Source organism: Pyxicephalus adspersus, chromosome 5 (genome assembly GCF_032062135.1).
Source record: "Pyxicephalus adspersus chromosome 5, UCB_Pads_2.0, whole genome shotgun sequence".
In the NCBI taxonomy this organism is placed as follows: domain Eukaryota; kingdom Metazoa; phylum Chordata; class Amphibia; order Anura; family Pyxicephalidae; genus Pyxicephalus; species Pyxicephalus adspersus.
In genome coordinates, this window is record NC_092862.1 from 76021939 (window position 1) to 76039099 (window position 17161).

Here is a 17161-nt window from a genome sequence, read left to right on the forward strand (position 1 = left end):
GGCTGAGAAGACTGGATAACTACCAAGGGCCCTCACTTTTTAATAGTACCCAAATCTACTGCAGAATGTCAGGTATGTGGATCCAGGTTGTTCTGGCACAGAATCATTCCGCAGCACCGCATGTACAATGCAGAATGGGACAAAGTCTGGTTCCGCTAGTCTCTGTTTGTAATTTCAGTATCATTCATTCTGTCTGTGCAATATCATTTCTTGCTGTTTCATTACTAAAACTATGTTAGTACTTAATGGCAAATTCTAATCAGCTGGTAATTCTCATTTCTTTCATCTACTGATTAATATTTTGTGAATAGTAACATTTTTAAAAAATTTTCATTTTTACAGATAATTCACTGATGTTTAAAGAAATAAATCTGTTCAAAAATCTTTAAAGCAAAGAAATAAGCGCCAATGAATTGGCCATTGTTCAGTCATATAATATCATAGACATTACTGTAAATTCATATTTGATCTGCTCCACCACATATTAATGATGCTGTTCCTAGTGAATGGCGGCAGCATATGTATCTGGCACAGCATTGTGGAAGGAAAGGATGAGTATAAAATATCTCTTAATAATAACCAGAATAACACTTCCCTCCAGCAACCAATCAATTATCAACCAGCCTATCTATACAATCGATTAAATATTCACCCTATCAAGTAGACCCTCAAATAATATTTAAAATAATAATATTGGTAAAAGCAGAGTAACTTGTAAATATGATATCGTCTCAACCACTTTCAGTTTTTCAAATAAATTGTGAACTTTTAGTAAAAAAATCTAGTATGCTTGTGCCTTTAACGGAGTGCAACTTACAGTAGGACATTACAAAAGGCATGTAAAGTGTGTGTGTTTTGCTGGCATTAGACTGAAAATCTAAAGGTGGATCTCCATAAAAGAGCAAATAAAACTGTCAGCAAGGCCAGTTTCAGTGTAGGGGAAGTTGACAGAATAGCAGGAACAGAGAGAACTAGAATGCTGTGCCCAGGGCACCATTTTGTCTAAAAATGTTTCTATCAACATTGCCACTGATGATTTACAGTCTTGCAGCTTATCATTCAGCACTTTCTTACACCTAGATTGGCCTACTGCTTTTTCCATTGATTGCATCGCCACCGTTACTGAAACCTTACCACTCTGAGCTGCCGTGTCTGGGGAGGGGAGAATGTTGGACAGATATAATGACTGATTTCTGTTGCAACTGGATTTAGTACTTGTTTAGGCTGTCACATAGGAGCCCCAACCAAACTGAGTTCTAGGGCAGAAAAACTTACATTGAAATATATTTTTAAGACCCACAATCCACTTTGGGGGTTTAAAAAGTAAAAATAGAACTACAGTGGGTGATGGGGAGGGGGGGGGGGTAGTTGCACATGCAAGACCACATTGCATAAAACCAAGGGCATTAGTGGACAGTTTCAAAATAGATCACTGCACAGAGGCAAAGTTTTACACTGGATTAAAAAAAATGAAATGAAAAAATAGGAATCTTTGTATTTAGGCATAAATGTATAGGCATTTTGTATTTAGAACACATTTGCTTATCCAGGAGCCCAGATGTAAAACCAACAAACAGATTTGTTAGTTTTTAAATAAGCACTAAGGTCTATTCCATTAGACAAGTGAACAGTGTAATATTTATTAGCGCTGGTTTCCCTGCTTTACTGCATGTGAATGGAAATAGATGATGTTCCTTTGAAGCTGAACTGAACCCAAGGTAAGTGTAAAAAGGCAATTTAATGCAATTATGTACTCAATTTATACTAAAAGAAGTGAAGTTCTTCTTGTATGTCTTGGATACAGTGCTATAATTCTGACTCTTTTCCACCAGGGAGATTTTGATTTTCCTGGCCATCTTTCCATGTTTTTTGCAATGTTTTTTAGTATAACTATAGGAAATAGATAATATTGACTCTGTTTCTCATAGGACAAAATAAAGCACTACAGATTATGTTGTGTTTGACAGTGGCCCTGGAGATTTTTAGAGCTTAGAAACTGGAAGTCTGTGTCTATTGTAAGAGAAAAAAATGAAAATAATAAGTCAGAATCAGAAGGGAACAGATGAGACATTTTGGGTATTTTATTGTGTTATTTGAGAAGGTAAAATTAAAGTGGTGCTGGTGGGTTTTAGGTGGGAGAGGGGCAGCTTTAAATGGCTATTGAGGGTAAGATAAGCTACTTTCAACATTCTGAGTTGTCATCTCCTGTGACAGCCCCTGTACCTTCAGCAATAAAATAAACTTACCGGCCTGTTCCCAGTTTTTTTTAAAGCACTCTCACCTCTCCTTGCTCTGTCTTCATCTTCACCTGGTCCTTCTCTAGGTTCCGTTATTTAGCTATCTTGACTAGGCTTGAATAAAATAACTCTTGAACATTTGCACAGGGGTTTGTTCATTCAGCAGCAAGGTATGCTGGAATCATAACAGTAAGGATTGCGAACAGGCAAGTAAATTTGTTTTATTGCAGAAGGGACATTGCCTGTCTGATCGCAAGTTTTATTCTCACAAAATTTTGCTGATGGTAAAACTAGCAATTTGCAATGCCACTGCAAAATCATTTTTTCAAAGTAATTTCTTTGTGCAACCAAAGCCAAACATTAAATGCAGTTGGCTGTTTTAAACATTAAACATTCACATCAAACATTGTGCATATGACCTGCAATTATAAAATCATAAATAATATATTGTTTTCTACTTTTTACCCAATGTAGGAGCTTCTTTTCTGGCTTTCATTCAATATCCCTGTAAAGAAGATATAAATCCTGTCCATCTGTCCTGGTGATCATTACCATGGGGATTAAGTGTGAAGGACAAACTAACAATTTGAGTTGCCACTAAATCAGGGGAAGGAAGGCAAACAAAACAAAATAATATTCAATACATTGTTTAAATGGAATAGAAGCATCCTATAAGGCAAATGATTAATGAACAAAATATACAGATGTCTCAGACAACCTTCTTGTCCTACTAGGTGAGTTTATCGACTTTATTAATTGTCCTTCTTATGGGGCGATCCCATCCTAAAAAAAATCCTATATATAATCATGATACGTTAATGGTTTGCTCTTAGATTACAATAAATAAATGTACTCTCCTGATGAAGAATGCCAAAATATGTAGAGAATTTAGCACCGTTACTTGTGATGGATTTTTGTAAACATATTTGAGCTTTGCTATTATGAATGACTATGGCAAACTCAGTGTTACAATATTGCTTAGTTTACTTGTACAAATGTTTGATCACTCGTGGTTTCTGGCGACAAAGCTGAGCTGCGCATGAGCTGGGGATGAATCGTCTATGGGAAGAAGAAGAGAAAGAAGATAGCAGTGCCCTGCAATTGAAAGCAGTGAGTCATGTGATTTTAGTTAAGCTTTATTGATATTGTTTGAGAACAAAGGTTGTTAAATTGTGCCAAATAATAGGAAGGTAACTTAGTTTTACATGGTATTTTATTAGGTTAATTTCAATAAAATAAATACGGTTTAAATACTGTTTGGGTTCCTTTTGTATTTCGATTAAAAAAAAAAACTTTACTGCATTATTGTGTGTTAAACATATTTTATTTTACATTCCTTTAGTTCTCTACAGCTATTATAAAAGTAAACTTGAGGGAAAAAAAATCATTCAAAAACAATGTTGTAAGACCTTTTGTCTTCAAAAGCAAGAATAGAGAATCAACACAATTAGAAAACAAAGATAGCTTGCAGATTTGTTCTGAACTTTAATGAATGCCATATAATTTGTGTTTTTCCAACAGCCTAATCTATAGTGCATATTTAACAAGCTCAAGAGACAAAAGCTAGGAAAACTTAATGTTTAAATGTCATGTGGCTATACTACAGTAGTTTTACGAAGTAATGCTAACTTTTTGTGATTCCATCGTGTTTAGCACAAATAATCAGTGACAGCAGAAGCATATATCACGATGTTTGACATTTTCTTTTACTTATTATCACACAGTAGAGCAACACCTCTCATTGTCCAATGGTCAGGAACAAACACAGTTCTCAAATACAATGAAAATATGTAAGTGAGATCGGTCCTTCGTGGCTTCTTATAAACTGGGCAGGAGTAGAGGTTATTTAGCTGCTTCTTTGGATCCACAGGTCCATTAGTGCTCACAGCATAGACGTGAACTACGGGAAGATTGGTAAACAACACCTGAAAGTAAACAGACATATTACTAAGTGCTAATGGAGCCAAAAAATGTTTTTCATTATGATTTCCCCTTACTATTTATAGCTGAACTTTAAGCTCATATAAGAAACACCCTGTGTTCATCGAGTCATCGAGTGTGTGCTTACATGTTAGCTTCTTTAAAACCCCTGTGAAGTCAAACTCAGATTGGAGGACCAAACACTGCAAGCAAATCAGGCTATAGAGCTTTGCACATCAGGAGCAATACAAGAAGGGGAAAAACAGAGATGACCATTTTTTTCTTGCCACAATAAATATACCTATTGAAAGACTTAGGGATTATGCTACGGTGCAGTACTAAGATCTTTAAAGAAGAGCATAAATCAATAAACTGTTCAAGTCCATCTTTGGTTCAATCCGTTTCCAGTGATTAAAAATTAGAAAAGTTTTATATATTTAGAAAATGCAGACAATAATGCAGAAAGTATAAAGCTAAAAGGTGATAACAGAACAGCTTAACGCTTGGGGTATATTTATAAAAAAGGAAATGTGACAACTATAAAACATTCAGTGCGGGTGAATTTGATTGATAATATGCTTTTAATATACAGTGATAGGTCACAGACCGTGTTTGATCATATCAATCAATCATAACTGTTTCATAAATACTTAAACTGGCAATAAACATTACAACTTTTTTATGTAGGTTGTATGAATGTGAAATTGATGATCAGGACACCCATGCCAATTAAAGTCCATATTCTTTTTCTTTCAATAAAAACACAGATTAGCTACTATATAAATGATGTAATGACCATCACTGCCATATGGCCTTATTTATGACAGCACATGGTATGTACATTTTACTGTGAAGTTTGCATACAGTGTAAAAAAACAGCCATTCTCAACCAGGATTCCTCCACTCGTGGTTACTGTTTCCTTCAGCATTGGCTGATGGTACCCGCTTAGTTTGACTAACGTTAGGGCATTCTTTTCTGATTATCACTGTAATGTAGGCATTCTTCCCACTGACCCTAAATGAATGTATTTTGTCAGGGGTTCCCTGATACCTGAAATTCATTTTAAGGCTTCCTCTGGGGTAAAGAAGGCTGAGAAAGCCTGGTACAGAAGTTGAGCTGGTTAGTTGATAAGCAATGTTGTAAAAATGACAAAAATGTTAAAAATAAAGCTCAGAAATTATATTCTGTATCAACATTTTAGTAATTTACAGAGCACATTATAGCATTCACTTATATTAAACCACTGGCCATTCTGGCCTACTCATATTCTTAACAAGAAGTAAAGCCCTGGTAGTGACACTGGGGAACAAATCATCAATAAAGCAAACAGCAGATGTACTGAAGACTAATTGCAATCAGTTTCACAGTAGCTCAACTCACCTTCCTCACTCTTTTCCTCTACAGTTAATGAATGGCTAGGTCCATAAAGTTGTTTTTTTTTTGTTTTGTTTGTGATTAACTCACAGTGAGGATTTTATACAGTAACTGACACCACACTGCCAATATGCTGAGACAAACATGTGTCCTTATTGCATTTATTAAAATAATGTACCTGTTCTGACATACATACAAATTCGACTTAGGAACAAACCTACAGTCCCTATCTCGTATCTAGCTCTGGGACTACCTGCACTAACGGTGGTGGGTAGTGGGTATTTGGTAGCAACATCCTATGTTTTAATTGGGAGGGCCAGGATACGGCTGGTAATTGTGCTGTAGGTTTGTGGTACTTTATTTGGAATCTAAGCCCGAAGTGTCTTGGAAGTCATGAGTGGGCCAGACACTTCATATCTATTACAGACCAGGATTTGGAGATGGTTATGCAGCACCTGCTAAATCCCAATAAAAGGCAATGAGCCTGATTTATTAAGGCTCTCCAAGGCTGGAGATGATACACTTTCATCAGTGAAGCTGGGTGATCCAGCAAACCTGGAATAGATCTGGTCCAGGATTCATAATATTTGCTAGCATATAGCAAATGACTTTGAAGAAACCCTTTCAAGGTTTTCTGGATCACCCAGCTTCACTGATGAAAGTGTATTCTCTCCAGCCTGGAAACACTTAATTAAATCAGGCCCAATGTGTATAAGAAATTTGGGATGGGGTTGGAGGCTTAAGCACTCACATGTGCTAACCACACAGCAGGGATTGAAGGTACTCTGAGAGCACAGTGGGAAGCGCCTCTGTAGCAGAGGCTAAAACCCCAAAATTGGGATATGAAATGGTAGTATTGATTATTAGTGTTTGTTGACGTACACTCATACCATAAGGGATAAGTATGTAAATACTACATACATGTCAATCAAAATACAGCCAAATAAAGGTCTCAATGGTATTAGAAATGTTTATTTATTTTTTACAAATACTGAAACCTAAATTTTAAAGTTTTAAACGTTGTGGTTTCCCATTAAATGTGCATATATATATATATATATATATATACACATACATATAAATATATATATATATATATATCTTTACAGAGTTATTGTGGTATTTATTACTATGAATTTATCCGTATTCGCTCTGTTTGTAATCACCAAATACCCCTACAGATAACGCGTGATTTCCTTCTTGTTCAGAATGTTACTGTGGATAAGACAATTGTTTTTACTTTTTATTGTTTTGTTGCAACTTTTCTTTCTAAATGTATAACTACACTTAAAGATTATTGTGATAAACAGCAGTCATTTTAGACAATATATGATTATTGTGTATGCCAAAATGATCAGCAAATTGCAAGTTATTTAAAAGAAGAAATTCAAGTATTTACAGGACTTGGTGCATTTAAGCTTTGATTGTGTCATCATGTACTAAAACCAAAGTGTTGAGTTTTAGCTGTGTAATTCTCAGAACCTATAGGTGCCACAGCTCTGGGCCTCTACACGCAGTGATTGTCACTAAATGAAGTGTCAGCCCAGCTCCTGTCTAAGCATGTTATATCAAACAGAATGTGACAGTCACAAATGAATAAGAAACGAAAAATGACAGAGTTTAATCACTGAGACTGGTAGTCTATAATCCTTTGTAAAGAAAAAAAAATCTTTTCTTTTTGCCAGGTTTAGTGATAAGAGCTACATTTTCCGAATTGTACAGAATATATTGTGTAAGGAACTCAGCATGGTATTTTATTGACAGCACTGTCAACTGAATCACAGTCATCACATGAATCTTATTTTATGGTTAAGGCCAGAGAAATATGACAAGAGGCACTAAATATTCTGCACTGGAATAACCTTTAAAGTTTGTCTAACGCCAAGAACAAAAATTAAATATGTTGCAGGTTATCGGTACTTAGATGTGGTTGCTGCAATAATTTCCTTTTTATAGGCTTTTCACCCTTTACTTTCATATTGTGATCCTGTGGTAACACAACTCTCTCAGTGTACAGAATCTTTGGAGGAGCAATGCTGTTACCCTAGGGCAGAAAGTATGTTAGAACTACGAAGTGCCTCCCCCTCTCCTATTCTCTATACCACAGGGGGGAAATACTTTTGTACAAGGGACCTATGTGTTTTAGTTCATACCATTGTCTCAAAATCTGGTGAGGTCACCTCAGCCAATGATGTAATATAGACATGCCAATATGGACATTATAAATTATTAGTGTATGGGGGGTAGAAAGAGAGACAAGGGTAGCCCTGTAGTCATAAAAGTTAAGTAGCACCCACTGGTTAACTTAGCAGATTTTCTTGATAATAAAGATTGTATACAAAATGATTTATATACAACTGATATGAATAGCATTCAGAAATATATTCACAAATATACTAATGCATTTCCCTGTTTTACATTTCACTAGATGTGAAGTAGGAGAATTGTGATTCTAAACCTGTACATCTACACAGCATGAACTCAAACCAGTGGATCTATTTTCAGCTGCAGAGCCAAGGGCGATCGGAAAGTTTATGTAATACCTCTACAGAATAATAGCAAGAATATATGTAACATCCAACATGTGTACTTATGATTATGTATTTAGTATGAGCCTGGGGTAGGCTTAGATTCATGCATTTATTCCTTAAAATAGCAAAGTAACTAAACATTCTACACCATAGAGCTGTAGAATCATAAAACTTTATCCAATGTGCCCTGTTTATGCCTAAGTATAAGGGTCAGGAATTAGGCTAAGGGGAGGGCTCAATTTAAGGAGATATACACTATTTTTTAAATCATTGTAGAAAATTTTTTTGTGAATAAAATACAAACTAGGCTACAGTTCTTTACATGAGAATGATTTCTTATTTTCCAGAAATTTCATTTTGCAGAAGCAAGACTAAAACTGATGTTTCTATTCCAAAAGTTAATTTAGTAAATTGTATACACTTAATTTTTCATGTATACTTTCAAATCCTTATTGGATATTGTACTAGGACCTTTCCTTGTTAGTTGTTAATTTTTGTTTTGCTATATGAAACGGATTGAACAAAAGTATTTTGTGACACCGATCTGAAATTATTGTACTACATTTTGTAGCAATATTTCACAAAAATAAATGGTGACTACTACTATGTTGCAGGCTTTTCCATATAAAACTCTAGTGTGCTTGGGCATCACACCAAATGCAGTTCTCTGCAATAAGATCTTAGTTTAAATATCAATTCATGAACAGCTGTTACAACTGTTTCTAACTTTAACACACGCACACCAAATGTAGTGAATCATAGGCAGGCTTAAGCTCTACAGTATGACATTTTGCTAATGCTCCTTTAAATTATTTCTAAGCATTAGATGACAAAACCAACCTTGAAGTTATGTCAAAGTTAGAATGTGAAAACAATATGAACAATTTTAAGGACAACAGAAATTTTCCCATATACTGAGTGACCTCTAGATTCTAAAGTAACAGGGACAAATGAGGTTGGAGCCTGGTTAGTGGGAGACGATGTATCATACAAACCAAACAAGTCTGAAGACTCAATTAGAATTAGCACCCCACAAACACACTTATATCATGTCAAATATAGCTGCTGAAACTGTGGAGAACCTTGGCGGTACAATGCCATAAGGGGGTTTAGAGAAAACTGTAATTACAAAACCTTTGAGCTTATGAGATTTACATGTTATTGGGTCTTTTTTTAAATATATGACCACATATAAAAATGGGGTTTCATTTGTTTAACTAGGTTTTCTTTTACCTTAGGAGAAATCAGATGATGTTGTAGGTCATATTTAAATAAGAAATATAGAAAACTTTAAAGGGTTCACAAATTGTATGTATTCATTTGTAAATCTTAGGTAATGAAAGAGATAATGTTAAATAAATAGGCCCTTAACAGAAATGTAATTATTATGCTAGGTGGTGGTGTCTTTATCTTATTTGCCCCAATCTAACATTTGTTTTTATGATGTGCCTACCTGAAATCTGTGAAATGTAAAAAAGTTTACTTATTTATGTAAATTTACATATCGCACTACATATTACATATCGCCTGCCTGAATTTGTGTATTATTCAGAAAAAATACACTTCTATTATGACATGATACAATCTTAAACTCCCAAAAAGAAAATGAATGTGTAGCTCTGCCAAAAGTCTTCATTCCAAATGCAGCACAAAGCCTAAAAGATTTGCCCCAGGAAATGTTCCTGATAATGCAAAGGTGCTGCCAGAAAAGTTTCTTTGGCTCTATGTGCGGTCATCATTACCTTTTCTTAAAGTATGGCCTTTAAAGATATACAATCATGTAACAGGATTGTTTAAGGCACAAAGAATGACATTATGCAGAAGACAATATACATCTTGACATAATAATAATTGTAGCTTAAGTATGGACTTTTTAAACCATGAAAGATGACAGGTTTACATTTACAAACTCCACAGAAGCTCATGTAAGCTTGACTTGAGGGGAACAAGAAAAATGTGTTAAAGGAGTAAGGAGACAGCAATACTCTAGAGTGCCATTCAGAGTGATTTTATTTACCCAGCACAAGCCTGACTTGGCCCCTAGAGATCATTATCTAGCCATCAACGTCTGCAGGGACCAACACATTGCTGGGTACTGGCTGAATAAAATAACTTTAAATGTTTCTCCAGAGTGATGTTGTCAACATATTTCTGACTTGCATGAACACTGAGGGGTAAGGCTAAACTCCTGGGAGTGGGGCACTTCTGAAAAAGGCATGTAAAATATTTCAAACTGCAGGACTGTAGTAACTAAAGGACAATTTGTCATAGTGATTACCAGTTTTTTTTTTTTTTTTTACTATTCTACCTAAACCAATTATCTGAATTTAACTGCCAGAAGTTGCCTTAACTTTTCTTTTTAGATTTGCAGACAGTTTATAAACAGGAAACTTACTTTGTTTCTAAGACTAAAAAGAAAATATACTAAACAATAGTTCATCCTAAAAAAAACGCTTTATGTGCCAGCAACAAAGAATACGTTTCCCTCATTCTGAAATGACTAAGGCAAAACACAACAGGTATTCTACACAATGTTTTCATGTTATCCAATTTTTTTCTTCTATTTTTCCACTATTTTCTTGATTGTTTAGTTAGTTAACAAATACTTTCTAAATAACCATACCTTTGGCTGAGCTTCAATAAGCTTTGTGTTTTTACGATCCCAGCCAGCACCATCAAGAAACAATCCGTATATGTAGACACCACCAATATCAGCTGGAGGAGGAGAACTGACATCTTCTTTCATCATTCTGGTGACATCATTATGTAAAATGACACTGTCTAATGCCCAGCCTTTTGATAAATTCATGCGTGTTGTTTCTTGTCTCATGGCTGTTAGAAATCCCTAATGAAATAATTATTAGAAAATATAAATATAAAATAATAACATACTACCAAAATATTGGCTTAGATGTATGAATACAGGTGAATGTGTTTTATAAACTTTCAGAAGAAGCTCTGTGGCACTGCAAAGGACACCAATCATTTGACCAAATACTAATCATTTGATCCTAAAAAATGTCCATATATTTAAAAAAAACAATTCAATTCTTATTAAATGTTATATTTCAAAAGCCAGAAATAAATACAGCAAGATGCATTAATAATAAATAGAAAGTGAAGTACCTGTGGATTGAAAAATCCAGTCATCCAGAACTGATTGGGACGCCCATCAAATAGCCAGCTCCTGAACTGCATATTTCTTTCCAACAATTCTGTAAACCAAAACCCTAAGGTGGCAGAATCCCAGGAAATCTTATACCAGAGTTTTGGGATTCTGGCATCGTACATGTTATCCAAGGCATCTCGCAAGTCTTCAGACATAATGATGGTACCTGAAAAAGAGTAGTACATTATTTAGTATATGACATATGACATGACAACAAAACAGATGCAAATGAAAGAGAAAAAATAGGCAACCATTAGTAGTATGCTGCCTAACATTCTTTGAAACAAAGATCTTGACTTTAAAGTAATACAAACCCAGGAACTAAAATATATTCTACAAATCCTAATTGATAATGTTTTACATTCCGTTCAAATATTTCTCTAAAAATAATTGAACATCACCACTCTTGCCTTTTAGCATTAGGGCCTGGGTTAGTGGCCTCCAAGCTGTGTCTGCACTTTATGATACAGTATAATAAAATATAAATTATTATATATTATATAGTATAATATAATAGTAACATTAATAAAGTAGCAAACATTTAGGTGGCTTATATTGGTTAACACATATCTTTTCACCCTATATTTTCACCCTACAACTTTTGCATAATTCTACATAAATTAAACTAAATATTTACCCAGTGCTCTTTTTGACTAATATGGTAACACTGCAAAAAGTATTTGGCAATGTTTTAACCCCCCTATTTTTTTAAATACCCATCTAACAGCTTGTGAATAGCCACTCAGAGAATAAAGGCAACTCTTCCCTCTGACAAAGACTGCATAAATGAAGTGTATGCCTCATTAGACATATACAAATACATATAATTATAAAGGCACCCTGGGACCACCAAACCCCAGGGTGTGCAGATAAAAATGATGACTGATGGCAAATGTTGGGCTGATGCACCTTCCTGCACTGTTTTGAAGCCTGTCTAGCAAAAAGGGAAACCAGTAGAGGGCCACAGGAGGCGGGAGGCAGGTAAGTCAGCCCTAAACTTCACAATAAAAGTTAAAAACATGTAGCTTAAGTCTAAAAAATTACCTACTCTACCAGTTCATGTGAGACTATTTGTAAAGCATGCATTTATGATGAGCAGGTATATGAAACACCCAGATCTAAACAGTGTATTAAAAAATATCTGCAAAGTGTTAATAAACAATAAAACAAATGGTACTTATATGGGCTAAGCTTAGTTTTCACTTGTTCCATCACCTGTTTCTTTTGAACACTTAAATAAACTCTCATAACTTTCCATCAAAAGCAACTGGGCAGTGCCCATGGTTGTTTTGGCTTTGCTTTAATTATAAAACAACAGACTGCTGTGTAGCCCTGCATGAAAGCCATATTCCCTATGCTGCCCTATATTTTCTGTAAGTACCACAAAAGTGTGCTTCCTTTTTTTGCTACATAACCTGTTTATTCAAAGCTGGTAAAGACTAGGTCTAACAGTTATTCATCCTGCAAAAGATCACATATCACCCGTGGGTGTTGACATGTGACTTACAAGCAGAAATACTTTGATAAAAATAAATAGGGGATTTATGACTATATGGGCTGTCTTCCAAGCAAAAAAATCCTAGCGTGACTTCAGTAAGTTACAGCTATGTATTGATGCAAATAGATTTGCACTCTGAAAATAACAGCATTCTAGCATAGAGGATATGTCCTATATTCCAATGAACCCTTCACACTGTGAGATGTATCTGCTTTATATGGGAGACTACATAATCCAGGAGTCCTAATTGTAAGGACTGCAAAGAATCCAAGATAGTTTTCATATGTAAACAGAAGAATACAGAATTACTAAATCCACAAGTATCAGTTACAAAACAAATAAAAGGCGATAAGGTTGTAATGTAAATATTTAGGAAAGCATTACTGTACAAATAACCATTAAGGCATTCCTATATCTAGAGGAGAAAGAAGTTTGACATTTGACCAAAAATGTCATATTATTACCAAGAGAAATGAGAAGACTTGTCCACAACATTCAAAAACTACTATACAACAGATACATCTGCTAGTAGAATTACAAAGCAAATAAGGGTTAAGCATGCTTGCATTTTTATTACTATATCCATTCAATCATAGATATATAAGAACTGCTCACTGCAATGCATTAGTATTACTGCTAGACCATTGTCGATTCTATATCCTAAAATATAATGGAATATTTTTTGAATACAGTTGCTATATGCACCTAATTCTTTATTGACCTTCCTGGTATCCCTGTACTAGAATAGTCATAAGTGCACAAAGAAGGTCACGTATGTGATAGTTTTTTTGACTGACTCCACAGCTGTTCTTCTGCAGTTCAGTTATCTGGATGTGTCATCTGTCAGGGGTGTTTCAATCACAAACTTGCTTGTAAAGGTTTACAAAGCAAGTACAAATGCTGTACCTTCTACTAATGCAATATTGTTGTGTATACAGTCAGCTCTGACAGCTTAGAGTCCTAGAGATTTTACTTATTATCATTATTTTTTAATAGTAAACAGTATTTATAAAGTGCCAACATAATAGCAGACATATACAAACAATGGCACAAGAGGAGGAGAGGACCCTGTCTAAAAGAGCTTACAATCTAAAAAAATTGTATCCAGACCAAGTTGGAATGGTTAATGATCAAAGAAGCAAAGGGGCTTGATTTCAAGGACATTTGTTTACAAAAGACCTGCTCTTTTCCCTAAAAATGTCAATGAGAATGTAAAAGCAGCTTGAAGTAACTTAGAATGAGGTTAAATGTATGTCAAAATGCAGTCAAAAACACCAATGAAACAACTAAAACTGGTCTCCAATGTAAGCTTAATGCTTAGTTTTGTCTGTCTACACAAGAGCAGAGGGAGAAAGTGTTATACAATGTTGTTTTTTTTCTATCATATGGGAGTACATTTATAAGGTTTCCATTAAAGAAAGCTGCATCAAAATGTATACTTTTCATGAAAGTAGAGTAAGCATAACACATGCATACAATTGTGTAGTTATAGGCTGAATCCACAAAAACTTCAATACATTTACATATATTTATATAAATACATTACAGGGATATATTTGTGAACTGTATATATTTAAACTCTATTTCAAAACCTCCATTAGTTCCTAAACCATTATTATATTATTCTGATATATTAATAGTATATATTATTGGCCATTCGCAACCCCTGCATAAATTATAAGGTCTGCAAAAAGAGCACACACTTTACTTTATAATGTAGTATTATAAAATCATAGACACCTAGTATATTAACATTTAAAACTCAAAAAATGTTAGGAAAACCATACAGTATATTTAATTTATTAGCTAAAGTTACTATCAAGAGAATGAATACACTTCCTATTGTTCTACTTCATAGTAGTTAAAAAATGAACACTACGAAAGATTATGACATGGATTATGATTGTATATTTGCAACACACAGTTGCACGCATCACTTCCTGTGACAAAAGATACAAGTGAATGAAATATATGTATGTAGATTCATTTTTAAAGCTACTTTTATAGTGTGACCTTCATAGCCATGCACAGAATTATAGTTTTCTACATAAAGGTACATCTGTTAGCTGCTGAGCTACATTTGGAGCAACTGAGAATTCTGTCACTACAGCTATCTGTCAATGCCTGCAGCCTGAGTCAGTGCTATGGAATGGAACAGCTCAATGCAATTTAAAGTGACTAAACACGATGGCAAAGAACCTTCAACCCTTGCCAGTATTCATCTTATAAGGACATGTAAAAGCAAGTAATTCTTGTAAGCACTGTATAGCATATTTGTTCTTCACTTAAATTCTTACATACATTTACATGATTTAAAAGCCTCTGTGCTAAATAAAGGCCTAGTTAGTATATATCAATGTTAGACAACGTGAAAATATGTAGACACAACTGCAAAATCTTCAAAAGTGACGTCTATTCAAAATTATAAACAAGAGCATTTCACATTTTGATAAAACGAATTGTGCATGTCCATGGACATTGTCAGGAAAGCATTTAAAATGGCAGAGACAGGAGTAAAATATAATAACCTTGTAGTATTGTGACAGACTGAGAAAAAATAAAAGTTACTTTGCACACTCATCTTGGACAGATCTGTCACAACTCCATGCACTGTTAGGCCTCTTTAACCCATCAACCGAAAACCACTAAGTTAGCTACTCCCAGGTGCAAAGCAAACTGCTTCTGTGTACTGTAGGTTGTATGTTTGCACATGGATGTGGTATGGATATTCCTCTGGGAGGAAAAGCAACTACATGGCAAAAAATGACTGGAACTGCGATGGAATCCACCACAACCATGTGACACAAAATGGTTCCCAAACACTCCCATTTAAAATTTAATCAGTTTTGCAATAATTTTTTTTTCTAGTTGTTTCCTAGATTATGACTCCAATGAAAAATATCTTAATGTGAATAAGGGTACTGCTCCACTCAGGAAGTAGTTTGAGTAACTACTATAGTTTGTTTAAAAAAAAAGGCTAGGTTGATCCAGGTAATCAGGAAGGATTTTTTTTTACCCTGTTGCAGCAAATTGTACCAGGGTTTTTTTGTCTTCTAGATCAACTATGTCCATAGGGTTTTATATCTGGGATATGTTTATTTCCCTAGTGGTTGAACTTGATGGACTTAATGGCTTGATGGCCTTTTTTCAAGTTGACTTACTATGTAACTATGTAACCTAATGTATGTATGAAATATAACTTATATATATATATAATAATATATATATATATATAACTTGTTTCAAACTATTTTTAGAGTTTCTGCATAGACAAAAAGTATGGCACATCATCCTTATAGTTTGTAAACAATATACTTTGCTCTGGTTTATGCTAACGTTTATAGGAATTAAAAGAAAAAGAGATGCCATCTGCCTTCTAGCAGACCAGTTGTCTAGTATCTTGGCATCTTTTAGATTACTAAGAAAATCTACAGATTACCATATGCTCCAGCTGTCCTGTAGTCAACATTTCCCTGCCTGTATTCAACTAATCCTTCTAAGCTTTCAGCGTAGGAGGTAAAGGAATGAACAAATCCTCTCCTGTTGAGCTCTTCACTTTCTGCATTCGCCAATGTCAGGTCCAGAGGCATGCTGCCTTCATTCAGTTCAAGGCCAACAGTTTGATTTAAACTGGCAATATATTCTTGCCAATAACTAAAACTCTGCATCACCCTACAAACTTTAAAGAAGACAACATTGTAAAGATGTTGAATGTAAGTAAAGGAGAGAATGTGTAAAACCTGCAATATTCATTCGGATCGTGTAACCTAACCCACTTAAATATATATAGCAGTAAAATACTGGGACCCTACTTCTTTTCCACACATATTACAAACACAAATTATTCCTTCATATAAATCCCAATAATAAGTCAATACATGATTTATACCAGACAAAACTTTACAGATACAATACAGACACTATGACACATATCATATTGCTTTTGCGCACTTGGATTTTGTGATATTTTATATATGAATGTCACATTATCAGTAAATTTCCTACACTATAAACTTTCCTACTTTGTTTCGAATATGCTACAAGCTCTCTTAAAATACCAAGATTTGTTATAATGGATTATGTCGTTTCTATATAAAGGAAAACATAAAACCCACTAAAGGAGAACAACTTTCAAGCCTACATTGCCTTTTTGTAGTGGGAAACTGATATAGGAGGTGATGTCCAGTCTGATTCAGGCACATGTGCTCCGGAGAACACTGTATTGTGTGTTAAAGAAAGAAGTTGATCGCTTGTTGGATTTCCAATTTTTTGTTTTTTTATTATTATTGTATTTACATATGTTTCTAAATTCATAGAATGACTTTTTGTTGATATTCATGTGAAATATTCATATGTATATGTGTGGGTATGGGGAGTGCTACAGTATATTACTGCTTCAGACTGAATTACACTTCTAATAATTCATCTTAC

The 17161-nt window shown here is 34.5% G+C and overlaps 1 protein-coding gene across 1 annotated transcript in view; it reads right to left on the reverse strand.

Annotated features, from left to right (window-relative positions):
- Positions 1 to 3396: 3396 nt before the first annotated feature.
- The window catches only part of LOC140331139 (dynein axonemal heavy chain 5-like), a 160821-nt gene continuing 147056 nt past the window's right edge, over positions 3397 to 17161 (reverse strand). Inside the window, exons 75-77 of the mRNA XM_072411892.1 lie at positions 11190 to 11398; positions 10687 to 10908; positions 3397 to 4162 (exon numbers count right to left, since the gene is read on the reverse strand). Of these exons, the coding sequence (XP_072267993.1) occupies positions 3944 to 4162; positions 10687 to 10908; positions 11190 to 11398 (650 nt within the window). The 3' untranslated portion in view covers positions 3397 to 3943. The remainder of the gene's footprint in view (positions 4163 to 10686; positions 10909 to 11189; positions 11399 to 17161) is intronic.